The sequence below is a fragment of the Gopherus evgoodei genome, chromosome 3, assembly GCF_007399415.2.
Source record: "Gopherus evgoodei ecotype Sinaloan lineage chromosome 3, rGopEvg1_v1.p, whole genome shotgun sequence".
Classification (NCBI taxonomy): domain Eukaryota; kingdom Metazoa; phylum Chordata; order Testudines; family Testudinidae; genus Gopherus; species Gopherus evgoodei.
The window spans coordinates 10,797,956-10,817,226 of record NC_044324.1 but is presented as its reverse complement, the minus strand read 5'-3'; the positions used below and the strand labels follow the sequence as shown (position 1 = coordinate 10,817,226).

The window sequence follows — 19,271 nt, the reverse complement described above, 5'->3', positions numbered from 1 at the left end:
TCATCCAGCCCATACTACTTTAATTTGCTGGCAAGAATACTGTGGGAGACCGTATTAAAAGCTTTGCTAAAGTCGGGGTATATCACGTCCATTGCTTTCCCCATATCCACAGAGCCAGTTATCTCATCACAGAAGACAATCAGGTTGGTCATATGCAAAGATGATTGAGCAGTCTGCCATAGTCATCTTGGTATCTCGCTTCTTTCCATTGTTGGGGAGATTTTGGCATGTCTTGCTCAATAGACTCTCCATCATCACTGATAACATCGGTTGTGGCTTTCATGTGGGATGTGGAACAGCGGATATGATTTTTGCTGCTCACCAAATACAGGAAAAGTGCTGGGCACAAAACAGTGATCTCTATATGGTGTTTGTAGACCTGACGAAGGCCTTCAGCGCTATTAGGTCATGGATCTTATATAAAGTTGGTTGCCTGCACAGATTCGTCACCAGTGGTGCACTTGTGCTGTGCTGGCATGCAGGCTAGTGTGCTGGCAAATTGTGCTTTATGAGAGCCTTTCTTTGTCACAAGTGGCATTAAGCAGCTCTGTGTGCTTGACTGGGTATTTACATGCAGTCGTGCACAGATGGCATCTCCAATCTCCAGCATCCCTGTGCTCACATTAAAGTGATCGACTTGCTCATCAGACAGTTCCTCTTCACTGATGACTGTACATACTCTGGCAAATTGCCAGTACTGTTATGCTGGGTCTCACCCTTTCTCTTCTTTGGGGAAGGTTCAGGGCGCCATTGCTTGCCTCTGAACCGGTATTTTAATTACCCCACTAGTGTCCTTGAGGAGGGGAGTGGAGAGGGAGGGACCTGAGCCCGCCCTCTTCTCCAGGTCCCAACCCAGGGGCCCTGAGGTTTGTGGTGAACCGCTTGAACTAGCGGTTCCTTCCCCTGGGCTACTTCCCTCTCCTGCCCTTCCGCTTGTGAAGGGGCTTCTTGCCCTCCTTCTACACAAGTCAGGTGCCCCTTACCTAGGGTTTCTTTTGGATTTCTCAGCCCACCGCAGCACTGTCATAACTTTCCTACTCAGATCTGAACCTTAGAGTTCAGAACATGAGAGGCTAGCATGAAACCTCCAAACTTAATTACCAGCTTGGATCTGATATCGCTGCCACCAGCCAGAAAAATTCCAGTGTCTGGCTCACTCTGGTCTCCCCAAAACCTTCCCTGGGGAACCCCCAAGACTCAGAAGCCCTGAGTCTCACCACAAAGGGAAATAACCCACTTCCCTTCTCCTTCTTCCCCTTCAGGTGTTCCGTCCCTGGGTTCCTGGAGAGATATACAGATTCAAGCTCCGTGAATCTAAACAAAGGGATTCCACCCTCTTTACCTCCTCCCAGATTTCCCTGCCCTGGGTACTCTGGGAGATTCCCTGCTTCAAGTCCTTGAAACACAAGTACCGAGAGATCTAATCTCTCTCCCCCCTCACCCAGAGGGTATGCAAAGCCAGGCTTAGTAAATCTAACACAAAGAGATTTTCCCCCTCCCTTCGTTTCTTAGCCTTAACCAGTGAAAAACACTCAAACAGGTCTTAAAAAGAAAGCTTTATATAAAAAGAAAGAAAAAGGACATTAAATGGTCTCTGTATCAAGGTGACAATATACAGGGTCAATTGCTTAAAAGAAAAAATGAATAAACAGCCTTATCTAAAAAGAATACATTCCAGCAACTACACACATGTAAATACAAAAAAAAAACAATATAAATCTATTGTCTTACTATCCTTGTACTTACAACTTGGAAACAGAAGATTAGAAAGCCTGGAGATAGAAAGATCACTCTCAGAGCCGAGAGGGTCACCGAACCAAGACAAAGAACAAAAGAACTCACACCCAAAACTTCCCTCCACCCAGATTCGAAAAAGTCTTGTTTCCTGATTGGTCCTCTGGTCAGGTGTTTGGTTCCCTTTGTTAACCCTTTACAGTTAAAAGAACATTAACCCTTAGCTATCTGTTTATGACACGCTCCCCAAATTGCAGACAGTGGGGAACCTCACTGGCGGTGATTTCCTCCTAGAACTTTAAAATAAACAGATTAATACAACACATGCACCTTTACATATACCACTAAATATATAACTAACAGACTTTTACATTTTAAGAACACTTTTTAACTACTGGATTCTGGGAAACTTTCACGAGAGAGTGCATCAGCCACTTTGTTAGAAGCTCCTGAGATGTGCTGAATTTCAAAATCAAAATCTTGGAGAGCTAAACTCCAACAAAGAAGTTTCTTGTTGTTCCCCTTGGCAGTATGAAGCCACTTTAGCGCAGCATGGTCAGTTTGTAGCTGGAACCGCTGTCCCCAAACATATGGGCGTAGCTTTTCCAGGGCGTACACAATGGCGTAGCATTCCTTTTCACTGACTGACCAGTGACGTTCCCTCTCAGACAGTTTCTTGCTGAGAAACACGACAGGACGGAAGTTGTGATCCGTTGCTTCCTGCATGAGAACTGCTCCTATACCACGCTCAGATGCATCTGTGGTGACTAGGAATGGCTTGTCAAAATCTGGGGCCCTGAGCACAGGGTCAGACATGAGCGTCCCCTTAAGTTGGGTAAAGGCCTTTTGACACTCATCAGTCCACTTAACTGCATTTGGCTGGGTCTTTTTGGTCAGGTCGGTCAGTGGGGCAGTGATTTGGCTGTAGTGTGGTACAAATCGCCTGTAGTACCCGGCCAAGCCTAAGAAGGATTGAACCTGTTTCTTTGACTTTGGGACAGGCCACTTTTGGATAGCATCCACCTTGGCCTGTAGGGGGTTTATGGTTCCTCGACCCACCTGGTGTCCCAGGTAAGTCACTCTGTTTTGGCCTATTTGACACTTTTTGGCCTTAACAGTTAGTCCGGCCTGCCTGATGCGCTCAAAGACCTTTTCCAGGTGTTCTAGGTGTTCGGGCCAGGAGTCAGAAAAAATGGCCACATCATCAAGGTAGGCAACTGCATATTCGCCCAGTCCTGCTAGTAGACCATCTACCAGCCTCTGGAAGGTGGCGGGTGCATTTCGCAGCCCGAAAGGAAGTACATTAAATTCATATACCCCCGCATGGGTGACGAATGCTGACCTTTCCTTCGCAGGTTCATCCAGCGGTACTTCCAGTACCCCTTGGTTAAGTCTATTGTAGAGATGAATTGGGCACGTCCCAACTTTTCCAATAGCTCATCGGTGCGTGGCATTGGATAGTTGTCCGGACGAGTTACCGCATTTAGCTTACAGTAGTCCACACAAAAGCATATTTCCCCATCTGGTTTGGGTACCAGAACCACTGGAGATGCCCATGCACTGGTAGATGAGCGGATTATACCCATCTGTAGCATGTTCTGGATCTCCCGTTCTATAGCAGCTTGGGCGTAAGGAGACACCCGGTAGGGTGGGGTTCTAATTGGGTGAGCATTACCTGTGTCAATGGAGTGGTATGCCCTTTCAGTCCGTCCTGGTGTGGCTGAGAACAATGGGGCGAAGCTAGTGCACAGCTCCTTGATTTGTTGCCGCTGCAGATGTTCCAGGGTTGTGGAGAGGTTCACCTCTTCCACGCCACCGTCTTTTTTCCCTTCATGGTAGACACCTTCAGGCCACTCAGCATCATCTCCCTGGACTGTAAACTGACAAACCTGTAAGTCTCTGGAATAGAAAGGCTTGAGAGAATTAACATGGTACACTCTGGGTTTTAGAGAGGAATTGGGAAATGCTATGAGGTAGTTAACAGCTCCCAGGCGCTTTTGGACCGTGAATGGCCCTTCCCATAATGCTTCCATCTTATGGGCCTGTTGCGCCTTCAAGACCATAACCTGATCTCCTACCTTGAAGGAACGTTCTCTGGCATGTCTGTCATACCAGGCCTTTTGCTCTTCCTGAGCATCCTTTAGGTTTTCTCTAGCAAGGGCTAAAGAGTGTCGGAGGGTGCTTTGTAGGTTGCTTACAAAGTCCAGAATGTTAGTTCCTGGAGAAGGCGTAAACCCCTCCCATTGCTGCTTCACCAACTGTAATGGCCCCTTATCCTCGTGACCATACACAAGTTCAAACGGTGAAAACCCTAAATTGGGATGTGGTACAGCCCTGTAGGCAAAAAGCAACTGCTGCAACACTAGATCCCAATTATTGGAATGTTCGTTGACGAATTTACGTATCATGGCCCCCAAAGTTCCATTAAACCTTTCCACCAGGCCATTGGTTTGATGGTGGTACGGGGTGGCAACCAAGTGGTTCACCCCATGAGTTTCCCATAGTTCTTTCATGGTCCCTGCCAGGAAATTAGATCCTGAATCTGTAAGGATGTCAGAGGGCCAACCTACCCTGGCAAAAATGTCAGTTAGTGCCTGGCACACAGCTTTAGCCCTGGTGTTGCCCAGAGCTACTGCTTCCGGCCATTGGGTAGCAAAGTCCACGAAAGTCAGTACGTACTGCTTTCCTCTGGTTGTCTTTTTTGGGAAAGGACCCAGAATATCCACAGCTACTTGCTGAAATGGGACCTCAATTATGGGGAGTGGCTGGAGAGGGGCCTTGACCTGGTCTTGGGGTTTTCCCACTCTTTGGCATACCTCACAAGACTGGACATACTTGGCAACGTCCTTGCCCATCGCCTCCCAGTGGAAGGACTTCCCCAAGCGGTCCTTGGTTCTGTTCACCCCATTATGGCCACTGGGATGATCATGGGCTAAGCTTAAGAGCTTTTCCCTGTACTTAGTTGGAACCACCAACTGTTTTTGTGGATGCCAGTCTTCCTGGTGTCCACCAGAAAGAGTCTCCTTGTATAGAAGTCCTTGTTCTACAACAAACCAGGATCGGTGAGCAGAGCTGAGAGGCGGTGAGGTGCTCTGTGCCGCCACCCAAGCTTTCTGAAGGCTGTCATCTGCTTCCTGCTCCGTCTGGAACTGGTCCCTTGAAGCTGGAGACACCAGTTCTCCCTTAGACTGCGGATTTGGGCTTGGTCCCTCTGGAAGCGATGTTGGTGATGGGGTTGTTTCCGTTGTTGGTGAACCACTCTCCGCTGGTGCACCAGGTGGTATTTCAGGCTCTGGCTGAGCCTCTTGGGTGTGGTTGTCTGCTGCTTCTGCCAGTTCAGGGTCGCTGGCACCCTCTGGCGTTGGGGTTGAAGATGTGGTTGCGATTGCTGGAGCTGGTGTTAGTTTTGGGGGCTGTTCCAGTTCCGGGCCTGGGACTGGAAGTGCTGTGGCTGTTTCCGTTGTTGGCAGGGAATGCTGGTCCACTACCTCTGTCTGGGTCTCTGGTAGCACAGACAGGTTTCCTGTGGACGGCTCAGGAACAGGAATGGGTCTGGAAGCTTGCCTGGTTTGGCTACGTGTAACCATTCCCACTCTCTTGGCCTGCTTCACCTGGTTGGCCAAATCTTCCCCCAGTAGCATGGGGATGGAATAATTGTCATAGACTGCAAAAGTCCACCTTCCTGACCAGCCTTTGTACTGGACAGGCAGTTCAGCTGTAGGCAAGTCTACAGCTTGCGACATGAAGGGGTAAATTGTCACTTGGGCCTTTGGGTTGATGAATTTGGGGTCGACGAAGGATTGGTGGATAGCTGACACTTGTGCCCTCGTGTCTCTCCACGCAGTAACCTTCTTTCCGCCCACTCTCAAAGTTTCCCTTCGCTCCAAGGGTATTTGAGAGGCATCTGGGCCTGGGGATCTTTGGTGTGATGGTGGTGTAATGAACTGCACTTGGTTGGGGTTCTTTGGGCAGTTGGCCTTTATATGTCCCAGTTCATTACACTTGAAGCATCTTCCAGCTGACTGGTCACTGGGTTGAGGTGGGTTACTGGAGACTGGTGAGGTGGAAGAATAGGGTGTCTGTGGCTTTCCTTGGGTTGTAGGAGGGGTCTTGGGTTGCCCTCGGTTGTAGGGTTTATTGTCGATGTGCCCCCTGGGGTATTCATTCCCCTTGACAGTAGCTTTCTTGCTTTCTGCCACTTCCATCCATTTGGCTCCAATCTCCCCCGCCTCGGTGAGATTTTTGGGTTTTCCATCATGTATGTACCGTGTTATGTCCTCAGGAACACCATCCAAGAACTGCTCCATTTGTATGAGGAGGTGCAGTTTGTCCAAGGATTTAACATTGTTTCCTGATATCCAGGCCTCATAATTTTTCCCAACGTAGTAGGCGTGTCTGGGAAATGACACATCTGGTTTCCACTTTTGGGTTCTGAAACGCCGATGGGCATGATCCGGAGTTATCCCCATTCTGAATCTGGCCTTGGTTTGAAATAATTTATAATCGTTCATTCTGTCCTTTGGCATTTCAGCCGCCACCTCTGCTAAGGGTCCACTGAACTGTGACCTCAGCTCTACCATGTACTGGTCTTCAGGGATGCTGTACCCAAGACAGACCCTTTCAAAATTTTCTAAGAAGGCCTCAGTGTCATCACCTGCCTTGTAGGTGGGAAATTTCCTGTGATGTGGAACAATCATTGGCGCAGGGTTGTTAGGACTGGCTGGAGCGTCCTGCCTCGCCCGCGCCAAGTCCATTTCATGCTTTCTCTCTTTTTCCCTCTCTTCACTCTGTTTTTGTTGTTTTTCCAGTTCTTTTTGTTGTTTTTCCATTTGGTGGCCTGCCTCTTTGGCTTCTTGTTCTCTTTTATGGGCTGCAAGTTTGATGTTTTCTTCCCTTTCTTTCAGCTCCACCTCTTTTTTCCATTTGTCGCCTGAGGTCTGCTTCTTTGATTTGTCCCTCTGCCGCCATTTTTGCCTTGGAAGTCATGGTTCCTGTTTTCTTGTGTTGGGGTGCCCTCCGGTGTTTATTGTCTGAACTGCTGGCTTTGTTGTCTCCTGAGGTTTGCCTAGCAACAGTGCCTTTTTTTTTCTAGCTAATCTTTTAAATGTAAAGTAAACCAGAAAAACCACTTTATTTGCATGTGTGTTGTGCTGGGTACTTGACTCACAATTGGAGTGCTATAGTTTAACAAAAGACCCTTTGTCAACCTTAATAGTTCCTTGCTTAATATGCAAGCCAAACTGCAACCAGAGAACAGAAAAAAAAAATTCTCGCTGGCTCTTTTTAAAACTACCCTTTCTCTCTGCATAAAAGCCCTAGCAGAGAAAAAGAAAATAATATTCCTACTGGCTTGTGGATTCTTATCTTATCCCACACCACTGCCACTCATGTCATAACTGTCCTACTCAGATCTGAACCTTAGAGTTCAGAATATGAGAAGCTAGTATGAAACCTCCAAACTTAATTACCAGCTTGGATCTGATATCGCTGCCACCAGCCAGAAAAATTCCAGTGTCTGGCTCACTCTGGTCTCCCCAAAACCTTCCCTGGGGAACCCCCAAGACTCAGATGCCCTGAGTCTCACCACAAAGGGAAATAACCCACTTCCCTTCTCCCTCTTCCCCTCCAGGTGTTCCGTCCCTGGGTTCCTGGAGAGATATACAGATTCAAGCTCTGTGAATCTAAACAAAGGGATTCCACCCTCTTTACCTCCTCCCAGATTTCCCCGCCCTGGGTACTCTGGGAGATTCCCTGCTTCAAGTCCTTGAAACACAAGTACCGAGAGATCTAATCTCTCCCCCCCTCACCCAGAGGGTATGCAAAGTCAGGCTTAGTAAATCTAACACAAAGAGACTTTCCCCCTCTCTTCGTTTCTTAGCCTTAACCAGTGAAAAAACTCAAACAGGTCTTAAAAAGAAAGCTTTATATAAAAAGAAAGAAAAAGGACATTAAATAGTCTCTGTATAACGGTGACAATATACAGGGTCAATTGCTTGAAAAAAAAGTGAATAAACAGCCTTATTCCAAAAGAATACAATTTAACACATTCCAGCAACTACACACATGTAAATACAAAAGAAAACAATATAAACCTATTGTCTTACTATACTTGTACTTACAACTTGGAAACAGAAGATTAGAAAGCCTGGAGATAGAAAGATCACTCTCAGAGCCGAGAGGGTCACCGAACCAAGACAAAGAACAAAAGAACTCACACCCAAAACTTCCCTCCACCCAGATTTAAAAAAGTCTTGTTTCCTGATTGGTCCTCTGGTCAGATGTTTGGTTCCCTTTGTTAACCCTTTACAGGTAAAAGAACATTAACCCTTAGCTATCTGTTTATGACAAGCACTCCTCCAAACTTTCCTTTTGTCTGTCTTCAAAACTGTTCTCTTCTCCAACTCCTTCAAACTGCTCTCTGCTCCAACCAAACCTTCCTGCTCCAACTCCCACACTGACTGACTGAAGCAAGGGTTTTTATCACATGACTGCTGGTGCTCTAATTGGCTTCAGGTGCTCTAGTTAGTCTATAGCAAACCTTCTTCCCCTTGCAGGGAATAAGGCTCCCTGCTAACACTCTCCTGCTACCCTCTGGCCATGCTGTATCACAGTACATATCAGAGGGGTGGCCGTGTTAGTCTAGATCTGTAAAAAGCGACAGAGTGTCCTGTGGCACCTGATAGACTAACAGACATATTGGAGCATGAGCTTTCGTGGGTGAATACCCACTTCGTCAGACGCATGTGGTGGAAATGTCCAAGAATGCCAAGAATTCTTGCCTGTATATATATATCCCTGCCTCTGGAAATTTCCACCACGTGCGTCTGACGAACTGGGTATTCACCCACGAAAGCTCATGCTCCAATAAGTTTGTTAGTCTATAAGGTGCCACAAGACTCTTTGTCGCTTTGTACATACGTAGCATGTACCGTCGTAGACATGCAGCATCTTATGTAGCGCTTTTCTAGATCAGTAAAGCGATTCAGACTCTGTTCGCCTCAAGAAAACCGAATCACTTTACCAGCCTTTGCCAGGAAAATAGAGTCTGCCCCTGAAATCACAGCTGAGGGCACGCTGCTTAATGCAGTACAGCAATGTTGCTATCTCGGGAGTGATTTACCTAATAATGCCGTGATGAATGGTGAAATCCCACAGTGTGTTTCAAAAGCCAGGGCTGCTTAGGGTTGACTTTGTCGCCACCTGTGGAATGTGAGAGGCCTTTGCCTTCACCCCAAGCTCCATGTATCTCAGCTAAGGACCGTGAGACATGGACGCTCGATAGCAGGCACTTGAAGCAACGAGCCTGTTTTCACATGCGCGGTCTGCGTCTCATCTCCGACGTCAAATGGCTGCACAGGACACCAGGCACCCAAGTTCTGGACCGTGCTGCATGACGAGCTTTGAATCCCTCATCTTACAGGAGCAGCTTTGCTGGGCTGTTGACCTCGTATGTATGGGTGATAAGCGACTCCCCAAAGCAATATTTTCTGGACAGCTGAAAATGGGAGCGTGTATGCTGGGAGACCCATGGAAACGATATAAGGATACTCTGAAAGCTCACCTAAAACCTGGCAGAGCTTGGGAAGCAGCTACTGTGAGCACATCAGGGTGGCAGCAGGCCTCATGGGCTGCAGTTAAAGCCACTGAGAACAGCAGAACAGAAAAAGCCAAAGAGGCACGTGAGTGAAGTAAGCAGCTGTGGAAAAACCAGGTGGCCGCATCTCCCCAGCATGTGGCATCTTCAGATTCCTTAATGGCTTCTGACACACTGAAGTCAACCAACTCCTACATCGGCCTTGACGGGAGACTGCAGCAACGTGAGGTTCTCTGGCCTGTATTCTGTAGGGTGTCAGATTAGATGATTCAAATGGTCCCTTCTGGCCATACCATCTGAATCGGTGTGCGCCTGGCCACTCTCCCCCAGGGCACAGCTGGGTGTGGGCATGAGAATGGCAGTCGGGCTGTGTGCTCCATGTTTCAGAACTTCATCAGGACAGCTCGTGGGGCCAGGAGAACCGCCTCGGCTCTGAGGAGAGGCCCCTGCTCTGAGAGCAGGCAGCGGAGTGGGGAGACACAGAGAGGGTGCCCCCAGAGGAAGCAAGCACAGGAGCCGCTGCAGGGGGAACTGTTCCATTAGTGTGTGCTTCCCAAACTGCAGCAATAGTGGGAAAGCCCTTCTCCCTGCAGCCAGCCACCCCTAGGGCTTGGGGTCACCTCCTCCAGAAGGAAAGGCCCCCAGCCAATCCCCCAAATGACATCCACTCCGGAGCCGGGGGACTGCAGCAGGGCATCCGCACAGTGTCCCTGTCCCCCCCCGGGGGAACCCTCCCAGCTGGAACACACAGGGCCTGTGGTGCTGGGCATGGAGGAACCGCTCTTGACTTACTCGTAGAGTGTGGGGGGCATTGGTTGCATTGTGAGGGAGAGGACTCCAGGGCTGGAGAGTGGGGGGCTGCAGGTAGGGGTTACAGATGAGCACAGTCCTGGCTGGTTGGCACCCCTGCTCTTGGAGCTCCGTGGTGGTTCTCTCCTTATCGGGCTCTGAGCTACCCAGGCAGCTGGTGGCAGCCCTGTACTGTTCAGGTGGGACAGGAATGTGGCTGGGGCTCGTGCCTGAGATGTCAGGAGACTGGGAGCTGTTGAGGCACAGCTGGATCTCGGGAGCTGTCTGTCTGCCAGCTCGCATCGCCTCCCCAACCCCGGCCTCTCCCTATTCCAGTGCCCCCCCCTTTTCCTTCCACTTCTCCCCCCTCTGCTGGCCTCTTCCTGCCTTGGCTGGGGCTGCGATCTTAGAGGCTCAAGTGAAATGCATCCCTGCCACTGGAAGCTGGCTTGTTTTCCTCTCCCAGGGTGACCCTCAGGCACATGGCTGGCTGCAGTCCCTGAGTGGCCTGTCATTGCCCATGGCACACAGCCACCAAGGAGGAGCTAGAGAATGAATTGAGGGCTGCACTCTCATCCCACCCTGTGCTACCCCTTGCTAGGGCGTGGGAAATGGAGCCAGCCAGGCCTGCTGGGAGGGACCAGAAGGTCTGTATAGCAGCCCACGCAGCACACCCTCAGCCCAGCCCCTGTGCCCCTAGCTGGCAGGTTCTGCAGAGAGGCTGAGGGGCCAGTGTGGTTCCAGGAAGCTGGCCCTACCACAGCCTGTGCTGAATCCATTCCCAACAGCCTGTGGGCAGAGCAGCTTGCACCCTGTGTGACAGGACTGGCAGTGGGGCCAGGGCCTTCCCCAGGGAACATGAGCTGCTGCTCTGGGAATGTGACGCAGGTTCCTCTCCTTGGGACATGTTCACATTCCTCCACCCATGCCAAGTGCCAGCGTCACATCAGCTTGCTGGGGCTGGGACATGGGGCTGCCTGTGCCAGTGCTCCAGGCCCTGGAGGGGAGGAGATGAAGCTGTACCCCACTGCCATTGCAGGGGGCAGGGGAGGTGACAGAGCTTTGAGAGTGGGAGGATCCCCAGGAAAGTGGTCATTCCTGGCCCTCTCCCAGACCTGTTTCTCTGAGCAGCCACCTGGGCTCCCCACTGCTGAGCACCAGGAATCCCTTACATTTCTGCAGAGCCGGGCTGCGGGGCCCGTTTGGGAGCGTGTATCATTGTGCCAGCACTTGGTGTGGAGAGGTGGGGTCAGGCCTCCTTGGCCTGTCTGTCCTCTCCCCTCTCTCACTGCAGTGTGATTAGCTTTGCTGGCCAGAGGAGGGTCTCCAAGTGTGTGGCGTTAGCCCCCCTGTCCCTGGGTGTAGATCCCCAGGTCCCCCCACTGAGCTGGGTGGGGGGTGTTAAACTGGCTGTGTAGGTGTGTTGTGCACCCGCATGCATGGGCACAGACACGCCTCCCCTCAGCTGGTCTCGTCCGTTTATATTGTTTTCTTAATGGCGCCCGGCCCCCGGAGCACGCTGTCCCCTCCTGGCACCAGGAGAGCCTCCCACTGTCTCCTCCCTAGCAGGGCCTGGGGCTCAGCAAGCCAAACTCCAGGGAGAGCTGAACCCTCCCTTTGAACGCATCCACCTCAAACCCTGGAGCTGCTTCCTGTCATGTCAATCCTCCGCTCCGCCCTCGCTGGCTGCAGCCAGCCCGCCAGGGGCTGGGAACTAGTCAGATTCCAGTCCCGCTGGCTGGTCAGCTTGGGTATTGCAGGAAATGGGGCTGGTGGCTCAGAAGGAGGCACAGTGCCCCCGATGCAGCGCTAGGAGACACGGGGCTGCTTTGGTGCCAGGTTTTAGCTGAGCTGTCAATCTGGGCAATCTGAGCCGATATCCAAAGGGTGGAAATCTCTTCCTCCTGTGCCAGGACCCTTCCTGACCTAACCCGCCAGGTCGTGTTACTGCATGCTGCTTTCCACCCCCTGTCCATAGCCTGGGCGGTGCTTTTGGGTTGACAGGCAATGTAGAAATGTAAAATATGCTGGAGTTGAGGGAGCAGCTGTCTAGCCCCTGCTGTGACCTACTGCACTGACTCTGCACTCTCTCTTCGCCTAGCAGAGGGAAGAGGAGCTGGAGGAGAACCGGAGCAAGGATGAGAAGCAGGAACCAGGGACAGCCACGAGGAAAGCGGGGCGGCCTGGCAGGAAGCGCAAACACGCCCTGGTGAGTCTGAGAATGTGAGGCGGCTCAGAGTCCTGCCAGCGGGGTTCTGTCTGGGCTGACAGTGCTGGAGAGAGGGGTGGTGGGCTGAAGGCACTGAACCGGAGCAGAGAGCCTGGCTCGTTGGCACGGCTTGTGGCAGAGTGGGAGTGTGGGTCCTGTATGTCTTGGGCTCGTGGCACGTCATGTGGTGCTTTGCACTCCATGGGCTGCAGCAGCTCAAGGGCAGGGCTTGCTTGGATGCTGTGAAGAGTGAGAAAGGGAACCCTGGAGCCCATGGCCTACAAGAAGGAACGTCCCACTTGTATGGGATTCTGTCACCGTCTGCCTTGGAGGGAGGGAGTCAGGAGAGCCATTCAGGAGCAGAGACGCTGTGGGAGAGGCTAAGGTAGGAGCGCCTGACCCGGTTTGACACTGCAGCTCACAGTTTCTGTGGAGAGGTGGCATCTCCAGAGACTACATTTCCCATCATTCAGTGGGTCCATGGTGCTTGGCTGGGACCTAAGCTGCACCTCCACTGAACAGATGAAAGTGCCTGTGACTTGCTCTGTTCTGTGATGGTCCTTTGGGCTCCTAGCAATTTGCCAATGTGGTTCTCGCTCAGGGAAAGTCAAAAGGGCTGAGTGTAAATGCACCAGAGCAATGCTCCAGACGGCCTTCCCACGGGGTCCCTGCCATACTTGGGGCTGTACTAGTGCCAGGAGACTTGCGGATCCCTCTGGGAAGGCACAGTGATGGAGGATGAGCTGGACGGTAATGCTAACAGCCAGCGGGCAAGAAGCTGCTGAAATGCAGGTGCAGGGTTCACCCCATCGCACCCAGCAATACCTGGCCTTAGCTCCTTACCCCTCTGTAGCATGGGGGCGGGTCAGGCCCTTTACTGCTCCATTATAGAGGTGGAAACTGAGGAACAGAGCCGTTCTGACTTGCCCAAGGCCAAGAAGCGAACCAGTGGCAGGCCAGAGACTAGCACCTGGGCACCTCGCTTCCTGCTGTCTAGCCTGGCCAGTGCAGGATGCTCTCTTTCTCCCTCTGTCAGTGCTTCACCTTTCCCTGCCTCCCCTAACAAAGAGACGTGACCCCTCTGCCTCTGCTTTGGAGCATACAGGCTGTCAGCCCACTGTGGGGCCCAAGCGTACCCAGGACACTCCGATGGTCTCTAGGGTTGGCTAGAGCAGCTGCAATAACAAGGCATATTGGACTTCTCAGTTTACATAGCAACTGTGGGTTCCCTCCCCGAGAAACCTTCCTGCTGTGCTGCTGATGCCAGTGTCCCATGCTCCCCATTCAGGGTGCCTGTCCCAGAGCTCCCCGTTCCCAGCCCTCCCCCATTTCCATTTAAAAACCCTCCCCAAGCCAGAGCCTCCATTTAGAAGGTGTCTAGAAGCAGAAACGTCTTCCCAGCAGCCACTTCCGGGGCCAATATGCGACAGGGGTCCCAGCAGTGCCCTCTGTTGGGGAGCTCATTGCATGCTCCCTGGGGGCTCATGCAGCGTGATGTACAGCTCTGCTTTTCAGGAGGCCACCAGGCCAGTCGCCAACCCCACCCACGCCAATACCACAATCACCCTGACTGGGGGGATATTTTTCAAACACTGTTCGAACCTTGTGCAGAGATTACAAATGCAAGCACAAGGCACAAGGCACTGCTCCCTTGGTGGCTAGTGCCCCCCGCCCCCCCTGTCCTGGATTGGGCCTGGGAGCACGTCTCCCTTGGAAAGCTGGACCTGCTGCAGCCTGTGCCACTCTCCAGCAGCTTCGTGCTGTGCCCTGCAGGTCCAAGATTTGGGCTGTGTCACACCAGGGCGGGCAGGCAAGTTCCTCGCAGATGGTGCCCTGCCACCGCTCCCCTTCCCACCCCTCAAGAAACCAGGATGCTGCTAGCTTGAGCAGCCCTTGTATCACCTGGGCAGAGAGGCAACTGGAGTGGGTCTGAGAGGTGCAATCCTCCATAGGGCCTGGGAGGCCAGGTGGCCCCGAAGTGCTGACCTGGGGTGGAGCTGGCTGCAGCCGGAACACTTCCCCTGGCTGGCTTCCATAGCTTTCACACCAGCCCATCTGCCCAGCTGGCTCCTGTAGCTTTCACACCAGCCCATCTGCCCAGCATCTGATGCTGGCTCGCTCCTGGCCCTTTGGGAGCAGCTGTGACGGCTCTTGATCTGCTGACACCTGGGTGATAATTACCCTGTGGAGGGCCATGCTGCTGGGAGAAGACTCTCCCTAAAAAGCATCTGGTATGTGCCCTGAGCCAAATGCTGCTGCATGCTTCACCTCCCCGGCTGGGAGGGGTTGGCAGGTTGGGGGGGTGTTGTCAACTTCCTGCTCGTCCTGCCCATAGACTGGCTGTGCAGATGTCCCTCTGCCCCTTCCTGAGATCAAGTGCTCTGCCCTGTCCTTGGAGCTCAGACCTTACCTTAGTCTGACAGGAGCTGTCCCCATCTCTGCTGGGGCAGGGCTTCAGACTTGACCCTGGTAACCCAGTGTGTCTCTGCTTGGCACGTTGAGTATGTGAGCCACTGCCCAAGGAACAGGGAGCAAAAAGACATCAGCGTCCTGCTCAGAGAGAGCATTCTGGGGGAACTCTCAGGGGAAGCTTAGAATGGTGCTAGTTACTGTGTCCTGGGGATTTCCGGCCAGGTGTGAGAGCTAGTTGTGTATCTGGGGTACCTGGGGGAGTCAGGTGGGGGGGACGGGTCAGTGCCCTCAGCCCCATAGAGGTTTCTGCCCACAGTGGCTGGAGCAGAGCAGAGTGAGAGTGAGATCAGTTTTATACATGTGCACTTGCAATCTCTGCAGCTAGTGCCCTGATTAAAGCGCGGCTTTCCCCAAAGTGATTGGTAGCTGAGTTCCGTAGATCCCAAAGCGAGGGGTGCGGGGGTGGGCGGAATTGGGATGGTCTAGTCTGATCTGGGGCATAGCACAGGCCAGAGACCTGCCCCACAGTAACAGCTAGAGCCCATCTTTTAGAAAACCTGCCAGTCTTGATTGGAATGCTGTCGGCGATGGAGAGTCCACTGTGGCCCTTGGGAAATGGTTCCAGTGGTTAATTACTCTCCCTGTTAAACATTCGTGCCTTATTTGTTTAGATTCAACTTCCTGCTGTTGAATCACATTAGACCTTTCTCTGTTAGACTGAAGAGCCTCGTATTAAACGTTTGTTCCTCAGGCAGGTACTTAGACTGATCAAGTCACTCCTTAACCTGCTGTTTGCTAAACTAAACAATTGAGCTCTTGGAGACTGTCACTGCGAGGCAGGTTTTCTAACTCTTTATTCATCGCCGTGGCTCTTCGCTGACCCCTCTCCAGTTTATCAACATCTTTCTTGGCCTGTGGCTCCAAACACGGACAAAGGATTCCAGCAGTGGTCACACCAGTTCAAAATCCAGAGGTTAAATAACCTCTCGACTCCTACTCGAGATTCCCATTGATACCTCACAATTGCATTAGCTTTTTTGGCCAACAGGCTGTTGGCACAAGAGGATGTAGCGCAAGGTGGCATGGGCTGGATGACACATCAGCGGCTGGGTCCAGATTGCATGAGCAGACATAAGGGCTATGGGCTAGGTGGTCTGCGGCTTAGAGGTTGAACTGGAAGAAAAAAGGTAGTGGTGCTCTTCCAAGCTCCATCCACATGGGCCACCGCTCGAAACAGGTTGTGCAGATGTTCCTTGGTGGTGCAGGGGCCTGGAGCTTGACTCCTTTTTGCCTGCAGAAAAAAATAAATGAGGTTATCTTTCAAGCCCACCCACTCATGGTGCCAAAAAGAACCATCATTAAAGCGTATGGGCAGATCTATTTAGGTAGGATCCTCTCCTTATATATATCATCCGACAAGCAGTGACCTAGTTAACATTTAGCTCAGCTCATGCTGCTCTAACACCCAGGAATGTGAATGGGGTGTTCACTCCTCTGCCGCCCACAGACTTGACAGGTGTCACTGCCTCAGTTATGCTCACATCACATTTTCAAGGTTTCATTGCAGCTGTAACAGCTAGAGACTTCCCTTTTGTTAATGAAAGCCAAGATTTTGGAGGACAAATAGCAGCTTGGGAATGGTGCTAGCACACCATCCTGCCACGTACCATGCCTATTCAGGCTGCGGAGAGGCAGGCATGAATGGCACAGGCTGGGTAGTGCTGAAGGCTTGCTGCTTCTGCGTTTGGAACTGGAGAGTGCAAAGCTGTCCCTTGAGCACAGAGAGGTCAGTTGCCCGGCAGAGCTGGGAGTGCAAGAGGAACAGTAGCAGAGCTGCCTGGAGGGATCTATACCGCATGGCAAGGTGCTAGCAAAGCTCCCTGGAGAGGCTGACGACTACAGACTGGTCACCATAGAATGGAGCAGTGTCATGGAGCAGTCTCTGGCTGGCTGAGAGATAGAAATCAGTAGGGATAAAGGGTCAGCTCTCCGAGCGGGTAACACAAATCTCTGTCCTAGGATGAGGACTGTGAATGTAGGGCACATCTACACTTAGTGCTACAGTGGTGCATCGTAGACACTACCTACATGCACAGGAGGGCTTCTCCCATCGCCGTAGACAATCCATCTCCCCGAGAGGCAGTTGTTAAGTCAACGGGAGAATTCTTCTGTTGACTTAGTGCTTAGGTCAGTTTAGCTCCGTCTCTCTGGTGGTGGCTTTTCTGATGTAAATTCTTGTGCTGACCAGGCCTTGGACACTTCATTGGGTTCCTTCTGGGAAAAACCTGGGCATCGCTGTGGACAGCTTAGTGTGCATTAGTGGTCAAACCAGCAAGCAGGCTGCATAAAGACCAGGAGGGAGAATAATATTCCAGTGCCCTCATTTGACTGACTACCGGTATAGAGGAGGTGGGTGGGGTGCTGCCATTCACTCTTTCCCACATACAACAATGAGGGGAAAACTGGAAGGAGGCAGAATTAGCAATGATAAAGGGAATGTATTCACAGTGTTTCACTAACCTGTGGAACTCACTGCCACAGGCTATTAATGATCCAAGAGCTTAGTAAGATTCCCGTAAGGATTGGACATGTATATGGATAATGAAAAAAAAACAGTTACATTCGGCCCAGATGTACAAGGCACATGAGACCTCTTGTTTGAGGGCCTGAACCAACCACAAGGAGTGGGGAGTTTAGCAAGAAACTTCCCTCATGGGCAGGGTATCTGCTACTTGTCTGTAATTGCTCCTTTCCCTGTGACAGGAGGTGAGTGTGTCTGTGAGTTTAATGAAGGGTGAGTGGAAGCAGAGTGCTGATGGCATCTTGCACGTGGGGGTGAACTGACTAAGGGAGTTGCAGAGGGGCTGAACTTTCTTTGGAGTAGGCTAGGCCGGTTGAGCACTGGGAGCTCCTGGTCAATGCACTGCAAAGACAGAGTGCTATGTTAGTGTGTTTTACGGGTGTAATTGGGCATCTCTAGAGCTCTGGTTGCGTGGATGTTTACAATAGCTCAGTATTCCTTTTGCTTTTCACAAGTTGGAGTTTTGCTCAACCTGGTGTTCTTGAAGGGCCCGAGACATCACTGAGTAACATTAGCTCTGGGTTAATAACAGTGTTTGCCATTTAATTTCCTGTTTGTTTGTTTTTTTTAACAGAAAAAGAAATGACGGTAAGAGTCTGGTCATTAGCTGGTTGTAGTCATGTAAGTGTCCAGTTCAGATACTGCTCCTGCCAGATAATGATGATAATGTCTAGCTCTTATATAGTGCTTTTCATCTGTAGGTCGCAAGGAGGGAAACGTCATTATCTCTATTGTACAGATAGGGAAACTGAGGCACAGAGTGATTAAAGTGACTTGGCCAAAGTCATTCCACTGGCAGAGCTGAGAATAGAGCCCAGGTTTCCTGAGTCCCACTCCACAGTTCTCTCCGCTAGACCATGCGGTTGTTATGTGATTCCTAAATACCCCCGCCCCCAAAATATACTTTGTTATAGTGGAATGGGAATAATGGTTGTGCTTTGAAATGTTTAGCTTGTGTAGTGGCTTTTAGGGCTGGTGAAAGAAAGATGTTATATTGTGTCCCAAACACTTGACAACTTTATTACAAGGTGGTTACAGGAGCGTAAAGCCTGTGAGAGAAGACTGGTGTCTCTCTCCTCCCTTTAGAATCTGTGAACTTTATTAAATGCTGTTTTTTCCCAGGAGTCTGTATTTCAGGAACCCCTTGGTCAGAAGGCACCACATTAGGGTCACTAACTGTACCATCGGCCCCCATGAGAGATAGTAGATTTCAAGGTAACCCAAGTAACGGTGCAGATTTTAGAACGCTTCGAAGAGTTGAGCTTTAACAGATAAGTGGCTTCTACCTTAACAATTGTAGGCTGTCAGTCCACTCTCCTGCTGAAAGGGGGGCCATTTAGGGAGGGTGGAGGGAAGGGGCTCTACACATTCCTCTGCAGCATAGAGGAGTCAGAGAGGTGTGAGGTGTCTCCATTCAGCTGGGAATACCCCAGGGAGATGAATACAGCCTGAAATGATAGCTCTGGGATGTGTGAGCCACTCCATTCGGTCTGCAGGTGTTTCCATTTCCACTCCCCGGTGCTAGAAAGCCTGTAGTATGCATCAGGCACACCTGTTCCCAGGGTCAGCAGTGTTGCCTTGGTGCATGTTCCCAGGAGGCATGTGTCCAGCTTCACACCTGGGGGAGCAGGGCTTCCACAGATCCTGGCACACACAGGATCATAGCAACGTGGGGCTGGAAGGGACCTCAAGAGGTTGTCTCCTCGTGCCCCCTGCACTGAGCAGGACCAAGTGAACTTAGACTAGCTATGAGAGGGGTTTGTCCAACCTGTTCTTATAAACTTCCAGTGATGTGATTCCACAACCTCCCTTGGAAGCAGGTCCCCAGACCTTAATTGCCCTTAGAGTTAGACAGTTCTTCCTAGTTGCTAACCTCAATCTCCCTGCTGCAGATTTAGCCCATTTCTTCTTGTCCTACCTGCAGGGAACATGGAGAACAACGAATCACCATC

The 19,271-nt window shown here is 51.1% G+C and overlaps 1 protein-coding gene across 5 annotated transcripts in view; it reads left to right on the top strand.

The window, feature by feature from the left end:
* DNMT3A (DNA methyltransferase 3 alpha) overlaps positions 1–19,271 on the top strand; it is a 282,256-nt gene that overhangs the window by 41,447 nt on the left and 221,538 nt on the right. For all 5 annotated transcript variants that reach the window (XM_030555051.1, XM_030555050.1, XM_030555049.1 and 2 more), the window contains exon 3: positions 12,219–12,326. In XM_030555051.1, the coding sequence (XP_030410911.1) occupies positions 12,219–12,326 (108 nt within the window). The remainder of the gene's footprint in view (positions 1–12,218; positions 12,327–19,271) is intronic.